This window comes from Ochlerotatus camptorhynchus, unplaced genomic scaffold (genome assembly GCF_037179485.1).
Source record: "Ochlerotatus camptorhynchus isolate MF236.1 unplaced genomic scaffold, CSIRO-AGI_Acam_v1.1 ptg000010l, whole genome shotgun sequence".
In the NCBI taxonomy this organism is placed as follows: Eukaryota; Metazoa; Arthropoda; class Insecta; order Diptera; family Culicidae; genus Ochlerotatus; species Ochlerotatus camptorhynchus.
Genome location: NW_027040502.1, coordinates 3,558,703 through 3,574,946, shown reverse-complemented (window position 1 = coordinate 3,574,946; position 16,244 = coordinate 3,558,703). Strand labels below are relative to the sequence as shown.

The 16,244-nt window shown below is 46.6% G+C and overlaps 2 protein-coding genes across 2 annotated transcripts in view; both read right to left on the bottom strand.

Annotated features, from left to right (window-relative positions):
• Positions 1 to 3,069: 3,069 nt before the first annotated feature.
• On the bottom strand, positions 3,070 to 3,957 carry LOC135699410 (basic salivary proline-rich protein 2). Its single transcript, XM_065219669.1, has one exon. It carries the CDS (start codon positions 3,955 to 3,957, stop codon positions 3,070 to 3,072), a length of 888 nt encoding a protein of 295 aa, XP_065075741.1.
• Positions 3,958 to 14,638: 10,681 nt separating this feature from the next.
• The window catches only part of LOC135699958 (synaptic vesicle glycoprotein 2B-like), an 83,583-nt gene continuing 81,977 nt past the window's right edge, over positions 14,639 to 16,244 (bottom strand). Inside the window, exons 10-11 of the mRNA XM_065220283.1 lie at positions 16,042 to 16,169; positions 14,639 to 14,833 (exon numbers count right to left, since the gene is read on the bottom strand). Coding sequence (XP_065076355.1) covers positions 14,778 to 14,833; positions 16,042 to 16,169 — 184 coding nt within the window. The 3' untranslated portion in view covers positions 14,639 to 14,777. The remainder of the gene's footprint in view (positions 14,834 to 16,041; positions 16,170 to 16,244) is intronic.

The following is a 16,244-nucleotide window of genomic DNA, read 5'->3' as shown; positions in this document are numbered from 1 at the left end:
AGTGCTCGTTTACAAGCAACCAAAAATTTGGCATTCAACGATAAAATTCACTTTCAAGTTCCATAAATTTCATATAAAGTTTTGACAGAACTTTCAAGTTCATTAAAGTCCAAATAAAATCCGAAAGAGCTGTCAAGTTCCATAAAGTTCAAATAAAGTTCCGACAGAACTTTCTGGCTACTTTAGAAGCTGTAGAAGCACACGAGGAACTTCAGGCTCCAAAAACTTCCGATCCGTACTCTTAGCAACTAGAAGTTAAAAAAAAAACAAGCAGCATCCCTAAGCACTTCAGGCAAGGCAACAAAGTTCCAAACACTTTAAAACTTTAAAGTTTTTAAAAAGGTCCGTCAAAGCCCAAATGAAACAATCCGCACAAGTCTTTATTAGTAACAAAATTTAATGTACGTAAATATGAAATGACCAGTGGCTCAAATAAATCATAATTCTTATACTTGTGCAGTGCATCAATAATCTATCCAAACATTAAAAAAATAAAATTAAAGAGCAGCGTGTATTCGATTCGGCATGCGATCTACGAACGCTACCACTGCGCCACAAGTGCGGGCAAACACCAATTTAAAATTCATCTACTACTACTAATGCCTAGGGGCAAGCACATAACATATGTGAAACTTCATGCAAAAAGCTGACTCAAAGCTGATCCCTTTTTTGTTTTACCTCAGTGGTATAACTGGCATAGTTGGAAGGGTACACGACGTTAGGCATACGGTCGTTAGGCATACGGGCGTTAGGCATACGGACGCTAGGCATAATGTACGATAGGCATAATGGACGTTGGGCATAAAGGACGTTGGGCATAAAGGACGTTGGGCATAAAGGACGTTAGGCATAATCTACCCGATAAATTCCAGAAGGATGATAATGGGGACCGTCTATTGATTGCTGACTTCGGTGACAATAATGAAAGAGCCTTAATTTTTGGAACTCATGAAAACCTGCGACGTCTTGGACAGGCAAAGTATCTGTTCATGGAAGTATCGCTCCCTCACATCAGCAGATGGTTCTGCTAGTTTTCATTCTGATTACAACAAAAACAGAATCGTTGTATCAAAAAGTATGGCAGGAAATCCTGGAAGCAGCAGGTATGTTTTAATGTTATTGAATGAAAAAAACACAGAATTCACCATTCTTCATTTCATGAGCTGTTCTTTGGCATCATATTTTATTCAACTGTTTTTTGTTATTGAATGGAAAATCACAGAATTCACCATTCTTTATTTCATGAGCTGTTCTTTGAGGAAAACCTTTTCTTCTTTGACAATGACAATGTGTGTAAGAATATATTACAACAAATGTGTGATGTTTTATTTCTAGATGCGATTGACTTCAAGATATAGTCAAAACTATGCTGAGTTTTCATTGGAATGCAGCTTGGTATTTTATGCCTAACGTCCATGATGCCGAACGTATATTATACCTAACGTCCATTATGCCTAACGTCCGTATGCCTAACGTCCGTATGCCTAACGTCCGTATGCCTAACGTATTTATGCCTAATGGGGTACACTCATAGTTGGACATCGATCTGTCAAAATAAAATTTTCGTGATATTGACACTGAGCATTCATAAGGATCAATGTCGAAAACATAAATAATGGCTTCTTTCGTAAATTTCTCGTACGTCAAAGTCAATCCAAGTAAGCCACTAATTTTATCGGATAGGAGGACTCTTTTTGTACACAATCATGGTGTTGCATTTCTTGACTGAGTTTTCATTTTCGAGAAATTCACGCAAAAAAGTAATTGTTTACGTTTGTAAGCATTGACGATGACGGCGATTCTGCAATTCCTGGTAAAATCCCATAAGCATCTGAAAATCTATGCATGAAATCTAGCGGACTTTGTCTTATCTCTTCATTCCTCCAGCAAGCCGCCGTTTCTTCATGCAAAGATTGACAGAATCATATGGGATTTTCGTAGGAGTGAAAGGGTAAGGAAATGTTCACCAAGTTTCACGCACAGACTGTTCCCCGCCGGGAAAAAATCGGGCCAGCTATAGGCTGGCAGGTAAGCCGTTACTTACAAATTATGGTACTGGGACTTTCAAAAAGAGGCTGCTTAGAATTCTATAGACTACCTTCAACTAAGCTGCTTAAGCCCCTTTTATCAGAACTTTTGGTTACTTGGTTGGCATGCCTTGCTTTTAGTCAGATTTTGCCATTGTAGATCCTTTGCCCATATACGAACACTAAGACCAGCGGGTCTCGAAAAAATATGCTTAATCTTTTAAAAAGCACCAGACCCAAGCCCCCAAGCAGGAATACACGATTCCCTCATTTACTCTGTCAAATTATAAAGGTGTACGGCCAATGAGAACGACCCAAATTTGGGTTCAATCCCAGTATCAAATTCGACCGAATTTGGCCTTGAAATGCTTATTTTTTTACGATTAAGGTCTTCAAATCTACCTTTGTCTGATAGTGAAAAAATAATTCCATGCCTTCCGTCCTTCTGCCTACCGTCCTTCGGCCTACCGTCCTTCGGCCTACCGTCCTTCGGCCTACCGTCCTTCGGCCTACCGTCCTTCGGCCTACTGTCCTTCGGCCTACCGTCCTTCGGCCTACCGTCCTTCGGCCTACTGTCCTTCGGCCTACCGTCCTTCGGCCTACCGTCCTTCGGCCTACTGTCCTTCGGCCTACTGTCCTTCGGCCTACCGTCCTTCGGCCTACCGTCCTTCGGCCTACCGTCCTTCGGCCTACCATCCTTCGGCCTACCGTCCTTCGGCCTACCGTCCTTCGGCCTACCGTCCTTCGGCCTACCGTCCTTCGGCCTACCGTCCTTCGGCCTACCGTCCTTCGGCCTACCGTCCTTCGGCCTACCGTCCTTCGGCCTACCGTCCTTCGGCCTACCGTCCTTCGGCCTACCGTCCTTCGGCCTACCGTCCTTCGGCCTACCGTCCTTCGGCCTACTGTCCTTCGGCCTACCGTCCTTCGGCCTACTGTCCTTCGGCCTACTGTCCTTCGGCCTACCGTCCTTCGGCCTACCGTCCTTCGGCCTACCGTCCTTCGGCCTACCGTCCTTCGGCCTACCGTCCTTCGGCCTACCGTCCTACGGCCTACCGTCCTTCGGCCTACCGTCCTTCGGCCTACCGTCCTTCGGCCTACCGTCCTTCGGCCTACCGTCCTTCGGCCTACCGTCCTTCGGCCTACCGTCCTTCGGCCTACCGTCCTTCGGCCTACCGTCCTTCGGCCTACCGTCCTTCGGCCTACCGTCCTTCGGCCTACCGTCCTTCGGCCTACCGTCCTTCGGCCTACCGTCCTTCGGCCTACCGTCCTTCGGCCTACCGTCCTTCGGCCTACCGTCCTTCGGCCTACCGTCCTTCGGCCTACCGTCCTTCGGCCTGCCGTCCTTCGGCCTACCGTCCTTCGGCCTACCGTCCTTCGGCCTACCGTCCTTCGGCCTACCGTCCTTCGGCCTACCGTCCTTCGGCCTACCGTCCTTCGGCCTACCGTCCTTCGGCCTACCGTCCTTCGGCCTACCGTCCTTCGGCCTACCGTCCTTCGGCCTACCGTCCTTCGGCCTACCGTCCTTCGGCCTACCGTCCTTCGGCCTACCGTCCTTCGGCCTACCGTCCTTCGGCCTACCGTCCTTCGGCCTACCGTCCTTCGGCCTACCGTCCTTCGGCCTACCGTCCTTCGGCCTACCGTCCTTCGGCCTACCGTCCTTCGGCCTACCGTCCTTCGGCCTACCGTCCTTCGGCCTACCATCCTTCGGCCTACCGTCCTTCGGCCTACCGTCCTTCGGCCTACCGTCCTTCGGCCTACCGTCCTTCGGCCTACCGTCCTTCGGCCTACCGTCCTTCGGCCTACCGTCCTTCGGCCTACCGTCCTTCGGCCTACCGTCCTTCGGCCTACCGTCCTTCGGCCTACCGTCCTTCGGCCTACCGTCCTTCGGCCTACCGTCCTTCGGCCTACCGTCCTTCGGCCTAACACCCATCAGGGTAATGATTCAGCTCTTCTCAAGCTGTGCGTGGTTTATTTAAATTCAAAATTTTAAACAGGTCTTCTTTTTTTTTCCTCATCAAGCCAAAGCCAAGCCCCACCAATGTCATACAAATTACACTTTGTCTAATTTAAGGAAAATAGCTTCAAGCACCCGTCTTAATCTGCGCCTCGCCTAATAAACATATGCTATGGAGATGGAGACATACCTTTCGACTCCCGCGAGTGAGCCAACACCCTCGTCTTGTGGCTTGTGGTGTTCAAGAATGGTTCGAAACAAGAGCATCTAGAAAGCGGATTAAACGACTCTGGGGGGCAAAAGTGCTTCCAGGCGCTCTTGTGAAAAGGAATTATGGGATAATGATACCATTTTCGCACCTCACCGTCTACATGGAATCTGGACCAGTAGGACGATAGATGGGGGCAGCGAGTGGAAAAGCATGAACAGTATGAAATTATGCTAACGGGAAACTACATAGGCCCCTGTCCTGTGTGTGCATGTGTTAGCGAATGCGAAAGGTGGTGTAATGAAGAAGTATTGCCGCGGAAATGAGCTTCTGGCAGGTATGTTAATGTTTAGTCAATTTACCCTGAGATAATTTTCAATCCAAGCATGGTATAAAGGTATGTGAATAGTGCTTTCAGGAGAGTCCTTAATGTTTCAGCTTTCCCGTAATAAATGGGATTAGGCCTCTGAATTTCTCGCAATCGTCCTCGAGACTTCAAACGACATCGATGGCAACAGTGCAGTAATGAAAAGCATTAAGCACCTAATTCTAATTAAGAGAGCACTGAAATCATGTTACAACACCGTCTTCTTTTCCAATTTAGCAAAGAGATATCCAATTTATCGAATATGTCATTCCACATGGGAGAACCCTTTCCTGAAAGTTAATTACCGACCAAGTGTCTAGTGATAAATGTGATTAAATTTCTGATGCGATGAAAGGAGCTCCCGTTTTCCGGTGCGAGTCATGCATGATTCAGGATGCCATCATTGTCATCATCACTTTCATTATCATGGCAATCCTCCTCTAGCTGAGATATTTTGAATCGAATTTAGTTTTTAATCCAATTTGCAAGGCGACACACATTCACAGAAGAAGTTAAACTATTGAAAGGGATCGATAGCTTTTGGAGCGAGAGTCACGTTCCACTTTGGGATGGAGTTCAATTGAAATTAGCATTAACTTGTTGGCATGTTCGGCAAGAGACGACGAAGTGATGATTATTATCGATGACACGTAGCTGTCCCGTTTTCTAGTGGGGATAAAATGGAAGTCAAGTTGATTGTCGAGTGCATTATTTGATGCCAGTTGCAATCTTGAAGATCTAGAAAACAAATTTCTCTGGCATACAATGTATGGTTGGATTTATTACACCCTCTGCTTATGTTTCATACAACAAATGTAATGGCAGTTCTTGCAGTACAAGCAAATTTTTACAGCATGCATATTTTTGTATAAAACCATTTCGAGGTGATTTTCTGGACGCAGTGCATTTGGGGAAACCAACATTGATCGAAATGAGTCCGCATCGTGCTCTCTTGCCATGCGGATCTATTTGCTGAAGGAAGTGTTACGACTACCTAAAGGTACAACAAATTTAAACAGCACTTTTCAGTGCTCAATATACCCGTAAATTTTCTACCTTGTTTGACTCTTATTCTTCTTCGATCCTTGTTTGGACCCTACCCGAGGTAATCCTTCTTGGATATCGATTTGGAAAATTCCAAATAATAATAGTAATCTGCTTGGAAGTCGATTTGGATAAAAATTTACTGTCTAAGCGCAAAAGAAAAGGGCAACCTCTTGATCCCCCTTCTGATGAAATTAATTTGAGCAATCAATTTGATTTGCTCACGGATGATGAGAATGATCCATCATCCAGGAAAAATTCTAATAAACTTTTCCCAGCTTAATGCCAAGAAAGAAAAGATTCCCCCTACTGTGATAACCACTTCCGATTTCCATGCTCTTCGCAGTTAAGTTTTCACTACAAATTGGACGTCGGGGTGAATGCCGTGTATTGTATATTTCCCTCAGGCGAGGTTGATTCACTTCAGAGTGCTTGTGCCATCGAGGCGACGGGGCTCGTAGCCAGCAGCCAGTGATCTCGACAGGAACCGCTGCCTTCTTACTGCTGCTGCTGCTGCTACTACCTGTTCACTCGCCGTCCGAAGCGAAAATGAGATGAGGCAGTAGTAGTAAATTATTTTTATTTCTGTTGAAAATGGTAGTACATTGATTTATCATATTAATTGATTAGCCTATCTGGCTCTTCATCTTTGTTTAATTTGATATTCTAATTTAATATTTGCGTTTTTCAACTAGTTTACAGAATACCCCTTTGGGCATTTGTTTTATTTGAATTGAAAAAAGTGAAAAACTACCTAACTACGAGTATAACTTAACCTAACGTGCTAGATCACGTATGATCTGATGATTTGATCTCAGACAGGTGTCTTTGAACCTTTCCAGGATGAATACTCTCCGTTCTTCTAATGTCTTAATTCCAGCCAGGAGGTGGAACTCAGAATTTCTAGTCCGCGGAGGACTGTTTAGGACCATCCTAAGGATCTCGTTCTGGATTCTTTGGAGTTTAAGGTGATGGCAGTTGGCACAACTCTCCCAGATTGGCATCCCGTATTCTATTACGGGAAGGATTATTTGTTTGTAGACAGCAAGCTTATTTTTCAGGGATAAAGTAGACCTCCTGTTGATGAGTGAATACAGTGATCTTATCAAGATGGTACACTTGGTTTTGGTTCTGTCAACATGCTCCCTGAAAATCAGCTTGCTGTCTAATGTTAGGCCTAGGTAGACTACCTCTTTCGACCATTCCACCACTGTGCCGTTCAGGCAGATCTTGTTATTCTCCGACGGAACAAGTCTGGGAGATTTAGAGTGTGGAAAGATGAGGACCTGGGTCTTTGCCGCGTTGATACGGATCTTCCAACTGTTGAAATATTCAGGTCCAGGTCCAGGCCTCTCTGAAGTTTGGCAGTCAGAGCTCCGTAGACGATGGATGTGTCATCTGTGAACAGAGACAACTATCCACCATCAGGGAGAGCCAGCATATCGGAGGTGAACAGGTTGAATAGAATGGGACCAAGGATGCTTCCTTGTGGAACCCCAGCACCGATGTTGAAAGCATCCGATGTGATGCCATTCAGAGATACTCGGAACGTCCTGTTCGATAGATAGTTGTTAATTATCTTAACTAGGAAGATTGGAAGACCAGGCCATTATGCCAGAAATTTTCGAACGCTTTTTCAACGTTCAACAACTGCCATGGGGCAGCTGTTTTCGAAACAGACTTGTTCCGTCTGAGAATGTTTGTTACTCGAGTCAGCTGGTGGACGGTCGAACGACCTTTCCGAAAACCAAACTATTCCTCGAGTAACAAGATGTTTTCTTCGGCAGATGTTAGGAGCCGGTGGTAGACAGCTCTTTCGAACAGTTTTGATAACCCTGAGAGAAGGCTGATTGGTCGATAACTTGAAGGAGAGGATGAATCCTTCCCAGGTTTCCGGATGGTTATGACTTTAGCTGACTGCCAGCACGAGGGGAAGTTGCCAAGTCAGAGGCACAGATTAAAATTCAGTGCCAGATGGTTGTAGAATCCGGAACTCAAGTGTTTGAGTTCCAGAGTCAGGATGTTGTCGAAACCTGGGGCCTTCATATTTTTAGATGATTTGATATAGGCCAACAGTTCGTCAGCCGTAATCTCGGCTTCCTCGGAAAAATATTGGGAATCTGATGGAGGTTGGTTGCGTTTTCAGCAACCTCAGCTTCGTGAGGTCTGACGATGTTTTGTCCGAGATTATGGGAGCTGATGAAGTGTTAGGAGTTATCAGATGAACCACTGAGTTGCCGTAGCAATCCAGTGGGGTCAGTGGTGGAATGGGTCTTGGCTTATTTTTAAGAAAGTTGGTTAGTTTCCAAAGGGGCTTTGCACAATCTTGGAGAGAGCGGAGCCTGTTAGCAAAGTCCTGGTTTCTGAGGCCCACCATCCTGGCTTGGATGCTTTTTGTTAGGCGATTACAGTGGGTCTTAAGGACAGGCAGACCAGAGCGCTGGTACTGCCTTCGGATGGTGTTACGGAGCCTTATAAGGGCTTTGGTAGATCTGTCAAGGTTAAGAGTATTGCTCACCTGTCTGGATACTGGCACGTGTTGTTCCCTGGCCCGGGATATCGCCTCCTCGATGGAATGCAGACACCGATCAACGTCTTCGTGTCTCTCCGGAAGGACACCGTAGTCGACAGTGGAGTCGACACAGTGTTGGAACTGATCCCAACTGACACGATGATAGTAGCGTCGGGAAGCTTGGAATCGGTTGATGGATGAGCCCACTTCGGCCACCACTGGATAGTGGTCCAAACTCAGCTACTGGTGGGTCCGACTCAGCCGGGTGGGAGGTTCTGGCCCCAGGATGATATAGTGAGCCTCTTGCAGGTCGTCGTGCCGTTTTGATTCCGCTTTTGGTTGCCCCAAGCTTGACGGCATCGTGTTATCTTGACAATATCCCTCCGCAGGTCTGCCGTGGATCCATCCCTGGCGTTTGCTTGTTTCGGGCAGTAGGCTGCAATGATGGTGACGGGGCCGACGGGTGTGAAGACTTCCACTCGCAATGCTTCAACCATTTTCAGCTGGAAACTGGGTAGCAACCAGCAGCAGATGTTGTTCCTGGTAGTGATGGCCACTCCACTACCTCCAGAGCTTGTCCAATCTAGCCTCACGAACCGGATTACAGGAATAAATACGTTCATTTCCGGTTCGTTCAGGAAGTCAATGAACTCGATAATTTTCCTTTTGAGCGAGCAAGCGTTCCAGTTTGCGATTTTGATGAGCTCACGGTCCATAACTGAGCATGAAGGTAGCCACAGCTTGGAGCTGGTCGGATTTGTTTTTGATAGTGTTGGCAATGTCGTGCATCTTGAGGAAGATGATCATTAGTTCCGCTGCGGTGAACCAAGAACCATCGTTGATTTCGGGCTGCGGTAAGGACGGTCCATGCTGACGCCAGTTTAGCCCGGGGGCTGTGGGGAGATCCTGCGGCTGTGGAGCAGTAGTTTGAGCTTGAGTATCAGTAGCAGCCAATCGTTGATTGAGTGGCAGCGGTGGCAGCACTGGAATCGGTATCCAGCGAAAAAGGGAGAAGACGGCGAATTCTTCAGGTACGCTCATGACCTATCCTACGCTTAAAAATTAACTAAATCTAGCTAGATTAGTACGGCTTCTCTAATACCTCCCTCACAGGACCTTTTGTATTCTGTTAATTCGACTGAAAGTCGCCATTTTGTCTGGTAAGAAGCAGGCATGGAAAATCATTCACATTCATTTCGTGCATTCATTTACATTAATTTGTCTCTAAATTTTTTCATCAACAGAGTTCCGTAAAGTAATGAATAAAGCTTTTGTAGGTTTTATAATTAGCTACAACTTCTGTCAATGATTTAAATCTGTATCTCTTATGTATGATGAACCAGAGCAAACTGAACCCACCATTGTTTTTGAGTGAATGTAAATTACATTCACCGAAAAACAATAACATGATCTGCCCGCTCTAGTTCATCATGCATAAGAGATACAGATTTGAGTTATTTACAAAAGTTGTAGTTCATTATACAACCTACAAAAGCTTCGCACATAATTTTACGGAATTCTGTTGATGAAAAAAGTTAGAGGCAAATGAATTCAAATGAATGTACGAAATGAATATACGAAATGAATGCAAATGATTTTCCATGCCTGGTAAGAAGCTCGACCAGGTGCATACGGTTCGGCGTAGTAGACCTCGGTTTGCTACGTCTAACCGCAACGGACCAATTCCAACCTCTGGGTCAGTCGCCCGTAAGGAGGCTTTTCAAGCTCGGGGGCGAAACCCCTAAACGTAAAGGAGCATTCCCCCTCTTGACACGGTCATTCTGGTATCGTCCTGGGCCGTGTCAATCTATGTCAACGAGGGAGGACGCCTGAAAGGCTTACACAGTCACGCACTATCGACAAACCCCGCCAAACCATCGTGCGGTTAAACGGTAATTACCCACAGTTTTGGGAATCAGCTTGCCAGCTCGTCGTCAGCAGCAGTAGCGGCAGCAGCAGTAGCGAGCGCTCGCAGGACGTCGCCATATCGTCAGAATAAGCAGTGATACGTACCGAAGAACACAGTTAATTTTACCCACACCCACAAACAGAAAAATAGCCTACAGAAATCTAACCCAATCCCACCAACACACCAATTTGTTAAATAAAAACCCTCAAAGTCAAAGTAATTCTTTAAATCAATAAATTCACACTACACAGTATTTCTAGTCAGGTGACCGTACGCTGAACATTTTGTCCGCGAAGTTCCTCGTGATTATCAAGTAGTAAGCCGATCCTGAGACCCAGCTCGAGGGGTCTCTTGCTACTGAACTTGCCGGGAAAAACGAACAGTTACACTGCGTGATGAAGAAGTTTATTTTTTCCCGCAGTCCGGGAGGGAAGCCTTTCACGTAGAAAGGCGGCATTCTGTCATTCTTCGCCGGTCCTGTTGTTTCCGTCACCGGTTCTGCACCGTCCTTCAGAACGGAGAACCGATTGTTGTCGAGCAACTTTTTCGCGGCTGTCGCACTGTCACTGTTGTCTTCAGGCCTAGACCGTTTCCCGGGCTTGCCGGCACTCACGCCACCGCGCGGTTTTTTACCCATGGTTGGGTCAGTTCCTACTTCACGCCTCCTCGAGTCATATGATAACAAAAGACTACCAGCTGAAACATGGACACACCTGGTTGGCGTAGCCTGGGCAATGTTGCCAGTCCGGCAATAGCAAAGTGAAGAGGTGCGACGCGAACACTGGCGCGGTAACCATAGTACGGTGATAGAGGAAATGCTTCACCAAACCTGAGTGTCTGTTCATCATGGAGGTGCGGCTCAAAACGGCGTCTGTTCTCCATGTTAGGAGCGGCTGATCACCATCCTAGTGCCAGCGTGGGACTCTAAACAGAGCTGTGCACGATGGTCCCCCGGCGAGACAGGGGGTTGGGGCAGGCCCAACAAGCCGCCCTGGAAAAAAAAACAAAGTTGCAAATACCGAAGAAAGAAATACGGATCGGAACAATCGGCACAGACCTACGCGACGAAATAAGGACTACGATTGGAAACTCGGAACATGGAACTGCAAATCGCTCGGCTTCCCGGGTTGCGATAGGTTAATCTATGACGAACTTCAACCACGCAACTTCGAAGTCGTACCACTGCAGGAACTTTGCTGGACGGGACAAAAGGTATGGAAAAGCGGGCATCGAGCGGCTACTTTCTACCAGAGCTGTGGCACCACCAACGAGCTGGGAACCGGCTTTGTAGTGCTGGGTAAGATGCGCCAACGCGTGATTGGTTGGCAGCCGATCAACGCGAGGATGTGCAAGTTGAGGATTAAGGGCCGTTTCTTCAACTACAGCATCATCAACGTGCACTGGCCACACGAAGGGAGACCCGACGACGAGAAAGAAGCGTTCTATGCGCAGCTGGAGCAGGTGTACGACGGCTGTTCGCAACGGGACGTCAAAATCGTCATCGGCGACATGAACGCTCAGGTAGGACGGGAGGCAATGTATAGACCGGCAATCGGACCAAACAGCCTGCATGCCGTATCGAACGACAACGGCCAACGATGCGTGAACTTTGCAGCCTCCCGGGGAATGGTAGTTCGAAGTACCTTTTTCCCCCGCAAGGATATCCACAAAGCCACCTGGAGATCACCTGACCAACACACAGAAAACCAAATCGATCACGTTCTAATCGACGGGAAATTCTTCTCCGACATTATCAACGTCCGCACGTACCGCAGTGCGAACATAGATTCGGACCACTACCTAGTTGCAGTATGCATGCGCTCAAAACTCTCGACGGTGCATAACACACGTCGAAGTCGAACGCCACGACCCAACATTGAGCAACTACGGGACACCGGAGTTGCCCAGGACTACGCGCAGCAACTGGAAGTTGCACTACCCACGGAAGAGCAGCTTGGCGCAGCTTCTCTTGAAGATGGCTGGAGGGACATCCGTTCAGCCATAGGTAGTACTGCTGCAGCGGCACTAGGTACTGCAATCCCGGACCGAAGAAATGACTGGTTTGACGGCGAATGCAAACTGTTAGTAGAGGAGAAGAATGCAGCCCGGGCGAGAATGCTGCAACACCGCACGAGATTGAATGTGGAGCGATACAGACAACCGCGGAACAGACAAAACTCGGTTTTCCGAAGGAAGAAGCGTCAGCAGGAAGACCGAGATCGCGAGGCGATGGAAAATCTGTACCGCGTAAACGACACACTTAAGTTCTACGAGAAGCTAAATAGTTCGCGCAAAGGCTACGTGCCGCAAGCCGATATGTGCAAGGACTTGGACGGTAACCTTCTCACGAACGAGTGTGAGGTGATTGAGAGGTGGAAGCAGTACTATGACGAGCACCTCAACGGTGAAGCAGCAGAAAACGAAGGTGGCACGGCAACAGACCTTGGAGCACGCGCAGAAGACGACAGGCTACCGGCCCCTGATCTTCAAGAAGTTGAGGAGGAGATCGGTCGACTGAAGAACAACAAAGCAACTGGTGTTGATCAACTACCAAGTGAGCTATTGAATTACGGTGGTGAAGCACTGGCTAGAGCGCTGCACTGGGTAATTGCCAAGATTTGGGAGGAGAAGATATTACCGGAGGAGTGGATGGAAGGTGTCGTATGCCCAATCTACAAAAAGGGCGACAAGTTGGATTGCTGCAACTACCGCGCGATCACACTGCTGAGCGCCGCCTAAAAGGTACTCTCCCAAATTCTATGCCGCCGTCTGTCACCATATGCAAGAGAGTTCGTGGGGCAATACCAGGCGGGATTCATGGGTGCCCGCGCTACCACGGACCAAATTTTCGCGATTCGGCAGGTTCTGCAGAAATGCCGCGAATACAACGTGCCCACACATCATTTGTTCATCGATTTCAAATCCGCATACGACACAATCGAATTTCCGGATAAATTGACGCGATTGGTCAAGGCGACGATGGATCGAGTGATGTGCGTTGTTCGAGTATTGGGGACACTCTCGAGTCCCTTTGAATCTCGAAGGGGGTTACGGCAGGGTGATGGACTTTCGTGTCTGCTGTTCAACATCGCGTTAGAAGGTGTGATCAGAAGAGCTGGGATAGACACGAGTGGCACGATATTCAGGAAGTTCATCCAGCTCCTTGGTTTCGCCGCTGACATTGACATTATGGCATGGAACTTTGAGATGATGGCGGAAACGTACATCAGACTGAAGGCTGAAGCTAGACGGATTGGACTTGCCATCAACGCATCAAAGACAAAATACATGAAAGCAAGAGGTTCTAGGGAAGACAATGTTAGCCTCCCACCCCGAGTTCAGATTGACGGTGACGAAATCGAGGTGGTCGATGAGTTCGTGTATTTGGGCTCACTGGTGACCGCCGAAAATGATACCAGCAGAGAAATTCAAAGACGCATTATGGCAGGGAATCGTGCCTACTTTGGACTCCGGAGGACGCTCCGGTCGAATAAAATTCGCCGCCGCACGAAGTTGACTGTCTATAAGACGCTGATTAGACCGGTGGTCCTTTACGGCCACGAGACCTGGACTATACTCGTGAAGGACCAACGCGCCCTTGGTGTTTTCGAACGGAAGGTGTTGCGTACCATCTACGGTGGAGTGCAGATGGATGACGGAACGTGGAGGAGGCGAATGAACCACGAATTGCACCAGCTGCTGGGAGAACCATCCATCGTCCACATTGCAAAAATTGGGCGACTACGGTGGGCTGGGCACGTCGTAAGAATGCCGCACGACGACCCAGTGAAAATGGTTCTAGAAAGCGACCCAACAGGAACAAGAAGAAGAGGCGCGCAGCGGGCAAGGTGGATCGACCAAGTAGAAGGTGACCTGCAGACCCTTCGCAGACTACGAGGATGGCGAACTGTGGCCATGGATCGAGTAGAGTGGAGACGACTTCTTCGGACAGCAGAGGACAACCAGGCCTTAGCCTGATTGGTAAGGTAAGTAATGGGTCAGCGAGAGCGTCTCTATTCAACGCGAGATAAAACTGAACAACGCAATCGAACGAACGAAGAGAGCGAGAGAAAAACGTCGGCTGTACTGCACAACAGTCTGGCAGTGAATGATGATGAGATGAGGTATGACAGCAGCGCTGGTATACACCAGATTCCTGGTACACCACCAACTTTTCAGATTCAAGCAGAACGATGTGCAACCAAATGGTACTGGATTATGACGACTGGGTTTGGGGAGAATGTTTATTTCATGGAAACAGTGATTAAATTATCACTTTTTATTTGTACATTTTCAACGGTTTTTTTGTGGGAAATTGGAAAAGCATTTATTGTAGCAGATTGTGAGAGTTATTTCCTATCGATTGGCGTATTTGGATTTCAATTTCATCTATAAATGACAATGTTATAAGCGTTCAAAACCTTACACTTTTTCGTGACAGTAGCAATTTTAGATTTCCTATTTACCCCCAGTACCTTCTCGTAAAACACTCTACGTAAAAAAAATGAAACTTGAGATTTAAACAATGGATAACGATTTCTCAAACGGATTTCTTTCTGAATCAAACTTCGCATTCAATTTTTGTACAAAAGCTAGCTTCTATAATGGGCCTTAATAAATTAAACTTATCACTCTCACTCGATTAAACTCCTGTCCTGCGTTAAAATCCTCCCAGCCACTGCTGGGCACCTTTACATTCAGCTATCATTCAGTCGATCTAATTGTCTCCGCATAAAGCTACTGCGCTTACAGCCGCTCACTGCAGTGGTTTCCTCAGTGTCCTGGGAATGGTTAGTGCGGCCAGTGCAACAACTGCAAAAAGGAAGTAGGCATGGAAAGATGAACATAAGTGGTACCATAGTAAGTGAGTGAATGAGTGGACGAGGAAGAACCAATTAAAACTGCACCATGGCTAATTATCTGCGGGCCGGTGGTGGTGCCGTCTCGTTCACTGTTTTTGCATTCCCCCAGGGGGTGGTTCATCGCATAGTGTGCTGTGGTGGCGTAGTGGGGAATAATTTGGATTTTTTTTAAATTAATTTGCTGAGCATTTATCAAAAAAAAAAAAAATTATAATTTTGTCAAAATGGCTTACTTTTGAATTTAAGGTAACATTGATTTTGCATTTTTTTATGATTGCAATACTTCTCAAAGGAAGCTGAAATTCGAAAAAAAAGTGATAAAGAACAAGTTGCGCTTGGTTTGTGAAAGCATATTAGCATTGGTATATAGGGTAGAGCACTACTTCGTCGTAATTGCATCGTTCTATCGATCAGAAATCATCAATAATATCAATTATTTCACTCAATATCAAAATCAATAATAATTGTTTTGTTCCAATGCATTTGTTCGTGAGCTACAACACAAAGCCTGGTAGAGCGCGTTGTATGAATATTTACACTCATTGTTTTCAAAACAAAAGAAGCGCTCCTAGTGAATTCACTTTTTCTCGTTAGGACGAAAATTGAAACTCGTAGGCCGAATTTGCAAACAGGAAGCAGTGTTAGATTTGTAACAATATCTAAACAACTTGCGACTTCATCACATCTAAGTGTACGTCTTCTTTGATAGAAATATTCTTTGTTTCGTTCAACAAAGAGTTTAAAGTTGCGGGTTGTGCTTAGTGGGCCGAAAATTAGATTAAAATCCATATTCGTGTACGAATATATTTCGACTGCTTCGGTCAGATTGTTTATAACCCGGATTAAACGTTTGCTTTACACCGATATTAATGGTTTGGTTTGGAAACGCTTATTTTGTTGATTGAAATATGAGTTGAATTAAAATTATTTCGGCTATTATGTGCAGGGTAAATTATGACGCCATTTAGAATGCAAATTTGCCCCAATTTCGGCCATGTGCACGATCCATCGCATTTCCCGAACCAGAAGCGAATTCGGTTCGCATCACCGCAGCCCGTTATTTCATGCGGCAAATTCGCTTTCCTGGTTACGTTTGGAATTCCACTGCAGTGCGATGTGTGCGTTGTTACGACGTCGATGACGGCGAGTCCAACTTACCGATCTGTACGCTGCCAATCATGACAAACGGCGGCCAACAGCCGAGGGACATTAGATAGGGAAACAGCAGATTGCCGATGATGGATCCGGTCCGGCCGAACATCATTGTCAGCGAAACGACCATGGTTCTATGCGGTGGAAATGAGAGCGATGAGAATAGTGGTAGAGTGTGTGTATGTGTGCTGTAAATGTAATGTGTAGTG